The sequence below is a fragment of the Furipterus horrens genome, unplaced genomic scaffold, assembly GCF_987537825.1.
Source record: "Furipterus horrens unplaced genomic scaffold, mFurHor1.1.pri manual_scaffold_3, whole genome shotgun sequence".
NCBI classification, from domain to species: domain Eukaryota; kingdom Metazoa; phylum Chordata; class Mammalia; order Chiroptera; family Furipteridae; genus Furipterus; species Furipterus horrens.
In genome coordinates this window covers 41,418,428-41,428,428 of record NW_028327173.1, presented here as the reverse complement: position 1 = coordinate 41,428,428, position 10,001 = coordinate 41,418,428, and the positions used below count along the sequence as shown (strand labels likewise).

General features: G+C 40.7%; 1 protein-coding gene across 2 annotated transcripts in view; it reads left to right on the top strand.

Moving 5' to 3' along the window:
• The first annotated feature begins 3,722 nt into the window (after positions 1-3,722).
• Positions 3,723-10,001, top strand: part of MYSM1 (Myb like, SWIRM and MPN domains 1) — a 44,696-nt gene continuing 38,417 nt past the window's right edge. For both annotated transcript variants that reach the window (XM_090269541.1, XM_090269540.1), the window contains exons 1-2: positions 3,723-3,805; positions 9,392-9,467. In XM_090269541.1, the coding sequence (XP_090125667.1) occupies positions 3,723-3,805; positions 9,392-9,467 (159 nt within the window). The remainder of the gene's footprint in view (positions 3,806-9,391; positions 9,468-10,001) is intronic.

Genomic DNA, 10,001 nt, shown 5'->3' with positions numbered 1-10,001 from the left:
CAAGAAGTTTGTTGACATTCTTATCTCTTCCCTCTGTAGCTAACATGCCTTCATTCTCTGAAGAGTTTCCCTCTTTATCACTGTTGTTTTTGAGCAATTATAATGGGCTTTAGTGCTATTTTCTTTATGTTTCTTCTGTCTGGGGTCCCTTGAGTTTCTTGGATCTATAAGTTTATAGTTTTCCTCAAAGTTGGAAAAACTTTCAATTATTATTTCTTCAAATGTTTTTCCTGACCCCTATTTCTCACTTTTCAGAACTCCATTTGCACATATATTAGGGAGCTTGGAGTTGTACAGCTCATTGATGTTTTATTTCTTAAATTGTTAAATTTCTCCTTGCGTATAATTTTGAATAGTCCTCCTATGTGTTTAGGTTTACAAATCCTTCCTTCTGAAATGTCTAATTTCCATAAATCCAACCCAGTGTTTTTTGTTTTTTTAATATAAGGGAAAGGAGGGAGAAAGAAAGGGAGAGAAATATCAATGTGTGGTTGCCTCTTGCACATTGCCAGCTGGGGACCTGGCCTGCAACCCAGGCACGTGCTCTGATTGAGAATCCAACGAATGATCCTTTGGTTTGCAGGCCAGCGCTCAATCCACTGAGCCACACCAGCCAGGGCCTACCCAGCGTATTTTTTATTGCAGGCATTATGGCTTTTATCTGTAGAAATTCCTTTTCATTCTTTTTATATTTTCCATGTCTGTAACTAACTTTTGAACACACAGAATACAGTTATAATAACTGTTTTAGTGTGCTAATTCTAACATCTGCGTCAGTACTAGATGAGTTTCAATTGATTGATTGATTTTCTTTATCATGGGCTACATTTTCCTACTTTTTGCATGCCTAGTAATTGGACATCAAACATTGTGAATTTTGTCTTATTGGGTGTTGGATATTTTTGTACTCATTATAAATATTCTTGAGCTTTTGTGCGGGGGGGGTAAAGATGCAGTTAAGTTAACCTGCAAAATGTTTTATCCTTTCAGATATTGTCTCTTAAGATTTATTAGGCAGTACCAGAGCAGTGCTCCACCTAGAACTAATTATTCTCAACTACTTAGACAATACCCTTCTGAGTTATCGTTGGGTTATCCCATGAATCATCAGGTTTTTCCTGTCTGGCCAGTGGGAATAGGTACTATTCCTGGCTTTTTGTGAGTACTGGGCTCTGCACTATTCCTTCCAATGTTTTCCATTGCTTCTTTCTCCAATTTAGGGAACAGGAACTTCTATTTTGTATTTCCCAGAGTCTAGAGTATTGCTCTCATATTTTGACTGAGCAATATCATCCTCACAAATGTGGTACAGAAGAAGGTTCATTCTGAGATGACTGCCCCTCCTTTGTGATCCCACAACAGCCTGTATCAAACATATAATTTCACCTTAAAATTGTATATTTGATAAACTTTATGAGAGCAGACTGAGTTTGTCTTGTTCAATGTTATTTCCCCAGTACTGAGCACAGTAGGAGTACAAGTAATTGTGAAATATGAATTCTCAATTCTTCATTCTGCTTCCAAACTGCTTGATGAGAAAACAAGTCTTTAAATAAGTTGCAGACCTCTAGGACAGGAAATTTTATATAGATCAAGCCTCAGGAGTTCACCTGACTGTGAAATTATAATCCTATTCTGGCAGGTGGAATTCAGCCTAAACACTTATGTGTCTGTTTCACATTAAGCCAACTAACCAAGGAACATCATTTTGGGTATGTATGGGGAGGCTTCAGACTACTCTAAAGGCCTTGGGGCATATTTGAATCCTGTGCAGGCTTTTCCTTCCTTCTCCAGATATTTAGTGCTACTGATGCCTGGCACCATACCAGAAAGCCTTCAGTGCAGTGTTGCAAGAACTACTGTTTACATAGTGTTTTGTGTTATGGTCTAGGAGGTATTTGATATCATGTATTTCCAGACAGTACTATCAGTGTTCCCATCCTAGTCTGGCCAGTAGGAATCTACCAGGTCAATGAAAGGCATCTCTATTTTATATTCCCTTTTGACTATCTGGCCATGTACATCTTTCTAACCTTGGCTTTAAACTAAAATCAACAAACATTTTATAATACCTACTCTGTGCCAGGCATTCCAGTTACCATTGGGACTGGTCATTGGATAAGCCCTTTAACGACAGAAACAGCAGGCCCAAGGTGCCCTAAGGATGAAATAATATTCAGTTTCTGAGCACAGGATCTCTTTTGTTGCAAATCTTTTTCTCCATCTTCTGCCGTCATATTCATGGTGCAGCTAATCCTATGCGCTGAGCACAAACACTAGTGAGACAGAACAAGTTGAGAATAGTATGGAAAGTGTATTCATTCCCTTAATTGATTGAGTCACTCAGTTTAATATTTATTGAGCACTTATTATGTGTCAGACACCATGCTGAATGTTAGTAGTATAAAGACTAGTGGATACAGCCCTTGTCCTTAAAGAATTCAGTCTTGTGGTGGAGACACACAAGTGAACAATTACAAAAAAGGGAGTAAAGAATGCTAAGGTAGAAGACTTCAGAAGGCCAATATCTAATTTCTTGGGAGTGATGAGGGACTCAAATGTTGGAAAATTTTAGTTTCAGGTAAAAGCTAATAAACTTAGTAATCAATGTTTATAAAAAGCTATTGTTTCAGGAACTGGAGGTATGACCCAACTTGATTCCAGGAAACTATAAGCAGTCCCACCTGTGTGCCTCGGGAGGACTGCAAGCAACCAAGATGGTATCTGAGCCATTGCACTCAGGAGTGACTGCTGCACAGGACACAAAGACCACTGCCCAGGATACAAAGACCACCACCCAGGGCACAGATGAGGGAATGCTGCAGCTTTTATCCAATTAACCTTTTCCCTGAATTCCAAACCCCTTACCTACACTTTCTTTTCCTTATAAAAAGAGCCCATTTATAATGGAATGGGTCTGGTAGATGACCGGCAGCATGAACATCGGCTTTTCTGGTTTCAGGAGGACATAAATTATTTGAGAGAAATAGTGTTTATCTTTCACAGTTCGTAACAACATAATTTGTAAAAGGTGAGCACTCCATTAAGTCAAAAAACTGGAATTCCGATCCCAGATTTTTTTTTTTTTTGGACTAGCTGTGTATCCTTTGACAGTATTTTAGCTTTCTGGGCCTCACCTTCCTATCTGTAGAGTGTAACTGATGAAACCAGCCCTGCCTGCCTCACTGGGTTATTATAAAGACCAGCAGTCATAAGAGTGACTTTTTATTTAATTGTAAAGCTCTCTAGAAAATATGTAATCATAAGTTATATTATGAAAATGCTTTTTGAATTTTAACAGTTCATCAGGAAGGAGAGAGGGAGGGAAGAAAAGAAGAGAAGAGAAAAAAGAAAAAGAAAAGAACCCAGCAGGTAAGGGTCCCTCTCTGTAGCCTCTTCCACAGTTCAAAGCAGGTCTGGCTTGGCCTTTTCAACACTCCAGAAAGAAATTTACTATAATCTTCATTTAACAAATGAGAGACTCGAAGGGCCAAAGAATTTCTGCAAGAGCATAATCTATTCAAAACCCACGCCTGGGCAACTTCCCTACGTCTTTAAATGTCAACAAACCGCAGATAACACCCAGCCCCAGGCCCAAGTCGACTCCTCTGCTCCGGAGGCCCCGGTTCGGGAGGAGCTCAACGAGGCTTCAACTCCGCCCCGTGACGCTACAGTCCCGCCCCCAGGCTTCCCACCTCTCGCGAGATCTCTCAGGAGTCCGGATGGGGTCAGGCCTCATCATGGCGGCTGAGGAGGCGGATGTGGATATCGAAGGGGACGTGGTGGCAGCGGTAGCACAGCCAGGGTGAGGCATATAGACCGGCTCACGGAGGGGCGTGGGTGCACGGGTGTGTCAAGGGGCTGGGAGGTGGAAGAACATCCCTTGGGCCACGGGGACCTTGCAGCCGTACCAGGGCCGCGCCCATCCCGCTCGCCGGCTACTCCTGAGTCCAGCGGCGGGGGTTCCCGGAACTGGTGGCGGACAGCTCTTTCATTTTTTACCGGAATGCTGTGAGGGCGCCGACTCCGCCTTGCACGTTGCACAGTCTCCAACAATTAAGATTCCTTCTTCCATTACGTCCACCTCAGAATCTTGCCAGAATCCGCCCCTTGCCCCTGCCTAACAATAACAAGAAGGGCGGCCTCTAGGCGGGGCCTGAATTTGGGGATCCTTGTTACATTATTTGCAAGCCTTACACCTTGGGCGTGTCGTTTCATTTCTTTGGCCGCAGGTTTCTTCTTCCATAAAGGGATAATTGTGAAAAACTTCCTGAGAGGCAGCTTGACTTTAAGGATCAGGGCAGGACTTGAGCTGGACAGCTCTGGATTCTCCTGCATTGGCTGGCCCCGCCGGTTACTAGCAGTGGGACCTGCTAGTAACTCGTCTCAGCCTCTGACAGCTCATGTGTAGACTGACACTCATGATATGCACCTCATATGGTTATTCTCAAGAAGAAATGAAATAATTATGGGATGTATTTTTGCATGTGGTAGGTGTTCAGTGAATGTGTTCTTCAGCATCCCGTTACCCTCGGGGATACTAGGGTAGGACCCAGCTTGGAGTCAACCGATTTCTGTATAACAGGCCAATGTGGTTTTCAAACAGCAACATCCAGCTTGAGAGATCTAGCTCTTCGACTCTTTGCTTTTTGAGTAAGAAATTGATACATTCCATTTTAAAAAGGTGCTGCCAAAGTCTCCTTTTAGTAATGGAAGAGACCTAGACTGATGAGGAATCAAAAGACTGGTTCTAACTCAGACAGTTATGTTGCTTGTAACTGTGAAAGATTTCGTTAGAACTTGAGTAGATTGAAATGTGAAATTTCCAGTCATAGGCCATTTTTGCCTGATAAAGTGGCAATTTCATATGGTCCAACCTAATATTAGGACCTCTGTAAATAGTGGAGAAGAATACTAACCTTGCCCATGCAGGACAGAGAGGGCTTAAAGTGCTTGTGAACTCTAAAGCACTGTAAAGATGTGTGGAGTAATTGCCTTGGCTGGTGTGGCTCAGTTGGTTGGAGCATCATCCTGTAGCTGGAGCGCTGCAGGTTCCATTCCTGGTTGGAGCCCATACCTGGGTTGCAGGTTTGATCCCCAGTGCCCGGGCTTACCATCCCAGGTCTGGGCAAGTAGGGGGCCAACCAGTAGATGCTTCCCTCTCACATCGATGTTTCTCATTCTCCTTTCCTCTCTCTCTAAAGAACAATGAAAAAGAAAAAGTGTGGAGTAATTAAATTCATATACATGTATAGTCATTTTTTCCAAAAATCTTTAGGCAGAGCAGCCCAAAGCTATACAAAATGAGTAGAGTGCCTTTAATAACAGTCATTGTTCACATTTGTGTGGGTCAAGTTAATCTTGATCAAGCGCTTTTGCATGCATGAATTAATTTACTTTTCATAAGAAGTCTATGAGAGAAGTGGGCAGGGACACTTACCTGCAGTCCAGAGAGAAATAAAATAAGTTAACCTTGGAACACGAAAAATCATCTGAGAGCATTGGTTCTAATCCTTTTCCAAAGGTTCTTCTTTATTTTTCTGATTGTATTTAATTTTTCTCCCTTGTCTCTTTTTCTTCTCTTTCTCTTTCTTCTTGCTCTGTTTGAGCCTTAAATCTACTGGTGGTACCTGTGAGCATCTTACTTTTATGCAGGGAGGACTACAAAGGTTATTGGTTCCTGTTGGTCAGAGTCATTGCCTTACCAACTCCGAGGAGTATCAGTAACATTATATTCTGGGGAATAGTGCCCTTTGACATGATTTTCCACTTTACAGTGGTGCAAAAGCAATACACATTCAATAGAAATTGTATGTCTAATTTTGAAATTTGAACTTTTCCCAGGCTAGTAATATGCAGGTATGATACTCTCTTAGGATGCTGGCATTGGCAGCAAGCCACAACACCTAGGCAGGCACTGGATCACCAGGGTAAACAACAGATACTCTATAGTGAACTGTGTTACCAGCGTTTTTTGGATGTTGTGTTCTGAGCACATTGAAGGCTAAGCTGTGATGTTTGTTAGGTTAGGTGTATTCATTGCATTTTTTTGTCTTAGGAGATTTTCAGCTTTGATGGGTTTATCAGGACATACCAGTGTCTGTTTAACCCCTGGCTGGTTTGGCTCAGTGGATTGAGCGTCGGCCTGCGAGCTAAGTGTCGCTGGTTCGATCTTCCAGTCAGGGCACATCAGAGAAGGAAAACTCTGACTCCAAAAAACCTCCGCTGCCTTGCGGCATACCTCTTCAGGGGAAAGGCTAGGGGAGTAAACCCCGACAGAAAATCCGGAGCCGGAGTCCCTAAGGCGGTTTGACGTTGTTGTCAACACCGGAAACTCCTGCGGCGCACCTGAAGCCAAGCTGTATTGACTCCGTCTTTCCCTTGGACCCTTCAGCTGCGAAGAGAGGGGGGTCTGCTGCATGGGCAACAGCAGACCCTCCATATCACCCTGCCCAGGCTCTGTAGCTTCATCGCAAGATGTCGATTCAACACGGGAGGAGACAGATACCGTGTCACTCCCGAGTCGGACTGCACAGCCATTGTCGGCGGTGCAGATAGACTCTTAAGAAGCTACACCATCGTCTCTCGAGACGGACGGCTGCCGACGACGACCAGTGTCTGTTTAGAAAAGGAGGAAAATCCTTATAATATGGAGGAATTATTAGGCTCAATAGTATTAGAACATGAATTAAAAGTTTATCATATAACCTAAAATCTGAGAGTATACTGAGTTAATTTTTTAAATTTGTTTTTAGTGTTATGCTAATTTTAAATGAACTGCTACTTAAACCAGTTGTGTTTTCAGGGTACGCTATACTTCCTCTTAAAAGGTTTGACTGCCTCAGGGAAACTGGCTCCATTGCAGCACCATTAAAACTCCATCATAAGTTAAGAAGCATTTGTACTTACTAAGTCTTGGTACCCACGTTAGAAGAAAGCATTAAAACTTTTTGATTTCCATTCTACTTCTACAGTTTCTTCTCATCCTCTTATCTTCTGCTTGTCCTTTAAATGATAATGTTCCAAGGGGTTTTGTCATAAGACTTCTGCTTAGTAACCACACAGTCCCTGGTGATATCATCTCTCAAGACTTAAATTTCTGTCTGTTTGGTTGAACAATAGGAAATTTAGTCAATGTTTGACCATTTTTGTAGTTTCATAAGTTAACCTAATACGTACATGTTGATGTTTCTCAAGTCTGCTGCCATCCCAAATCTCTCCTGAACTTCAGATCCATTTATCCAATTTTCTGAATCTGTTTGCCCTTGGATGTTCCACAAGCACCTCAATCTCAGCTTATTAACTTGCCCCACCAAACCTGCCTCTCTGGGTTCCCTCTTTCAATAAATGGTTCCATGTACCCAGACACCCAAGGAACAGGCCTGCATGCACCCTTTTCCTTTCCTCTCCTTCCATTTCTTCTATCAGTTATGAAGGGTCTGTTGATTCTAAATATCCTCCCAAATGTGTTCACTTCTTTTTACTCATACTGCTTGTTCCTAGGTCTCAGTTACTGTCACCTTTTTATAGTATTGATACAATCATTCTTTCTTAAGTGCTCCTTGTCTCTGGCTGCTTCTACTCTTCCCTGAAGTTAGAGCATTCTTTCTTGCATCCAGATCTGATCCTGTTATTTTCTTCAATCCCCAGTAGGCTTTATGATAAAGTTTTGTACGTTCCTTAACCCCTAGAGACCTGTGTGATCCATGCTTCACCTACCTCGTTCATTCAATCATTCAAGAAATAATTAGTTGAGCACCTTCTGTATGCAAAGGGCTGGGTATAGATCAGTTACCAAAAATAAGTCCTTGCTGTCACAGAACTAACATTTTTATTAGATGAGATAGACAATAAACCTTTCCTTATGTCAGATGGAGATATGTGGAAAAGATAAAGGTAGAAGGTGGATGACTTGTCAGCTTTATCCTTTGCAGTTAACCAGGGAAAATTATAAGGTCTGAAACTGCAGGTCCTCAAAGGTCAGTGTGGATATAGTGTAAGAACTGCATTTGGAAAAGGGAGAAGCAAAAGAATTGGCAACAAATTGAATATATTAATACATTGTGAGGAAATAAAGGCAGGCCCAGGTTTCTGGCTTGTCCCTCTAGAGGAATGGAGATGCCAAAAACTGAGATAGGTAATGATGGGAGAGAAAAGGTGACCTCAGGTTTAACATGTTAATTTTTGGTACCTGTGGAGATGCAGGTAGGTGTCCATATACATACACCAGAGCTGTGGATGTTGCTATTCCTTATTGAGGCACACTGTGTAAAAAGAGTTCTAAGTAAACTTGAAGTGATACCAGTCTCACTTCCTGCACTCTTTCTTGGCAGACCTAGTTGGTTAAGTAAAGGTTTCCTTCTGCTGATACAAGCCTCAGAATCCTTTATTTTGCATTTCTGGTAGACCCTACCAAATTAGAGTTGACACTTGAGTTAAACCTTTTTGCCTTCAACAATTGAGGGACATTATTGCTTTTATTTTGTTAGCCCCACAACTCACTGTAACCACTGTAGGACTAATTGCGGATGCAAAAATATAAATGTGTGAATAGGTTTTTGCCGTTTAAGAGGTACACATTCTTAGCACTACACTGGGTCTGAGAAAAGTCAGTAACTTAACTAGGAAACTTTTAGAACTTCAGGAAATATAAAAGCAAATATTAAATTTAATTATATCATAGATTGGGCTTCCCAAAACTTAAATATTTAGCTATTCAGCCTTTCTGCATACGAAATGAAAATGTGACTTTAGGGAGTTCTTTTTAGTTTAATGAAAGGAGTGAAATAACAAAGTTTATTTCTCTGTGGACATAGAAAAGAACCCAAATAAGTCCCAAGTTAATTCGTTAAATTATGAGTTGTTACTAAAACATCACACTTTCTTATATCTTCATTGGACCATCCTTTAAGTATTTTCTATTTTGGTTCTTCTACTCTTGGATTTGGTTGGTTTTTATTTTCCATTTTAAGGGTGGTGCTATTTATTGATGGTAGCTTTTATGTTTTAGATAAAGCTAAAAAAATTAATTGTCAAGTTGAATGTCTACATACACATGGATATTTCTCAAAAGAAACCTGAAGTATAGGTTCATGACCACAGAGCACGTGTGGTTGCTGCTTTGAGGTATTTTTTTTCTTGTGAAGTTGTTTCTTCTTGGGAAACAAGAAGTGAACAGAGTTGATGTTTAACAATTAAAATATATAGCCATTCTATATTTCACAGGCCAAAGAGGTAAAGCAGGCATTTCTGCAACATTAAATCTGTTTGTTAAGGGGACAAAGGAACTACATATTTATTTAACATCTCAACCTGTGAGTCACTCCTGTGTAAATTGTATATATTAACTGGTATTACATCACTTTCATATCTGATTTCTTAATTATTACAGAAGCGATGAAAATAGAGCATCTGTTTTACAAGATCACTATCTTGATTCATCATGGAGAACTGAGAATGGTCTTATTGTAAGTATTTTATGAAAATATTAGGTACATTAAGCTATTATTACCCAGAGTACCTCTTCTTTTTTTTTTTAATTTGGTACTAGTTCTCAGCATTCAACAGCACTCAACAGAGGTAATATATTGAAACATTTTTCTTACTGTAAAAGTAGCAGAGAACTTATTCTTAACTTCTTTTGATTTTGAAAAATGTCCTGTAGGGAAACAACTTTGGGTCCCGCTGGATTAAGTACAAATCCTTGCTCTATCACTTACCAGATTTGTGGACCTTAGTTTTATCATCTGAAAAATGGGGAACATTGCAGGGTTCGATTCCTCCTTTAACAGCTATTTATTGAGTACTTACTATGTGCCAGACACTAGGGCAGATTTGGGGGTTACAGCTATAATCAAGACAGACATGGTTCTGCTCTCAAGGAACTTCTAGTCTAAAGGAGAGCCAGGTGATAACAAGTAGACGGACTAATTATAAATCATAAAGGACATTAGATGCTGATGAGGGTAACAGGATGGGGAACCTACCTTAGATAAAGTTGC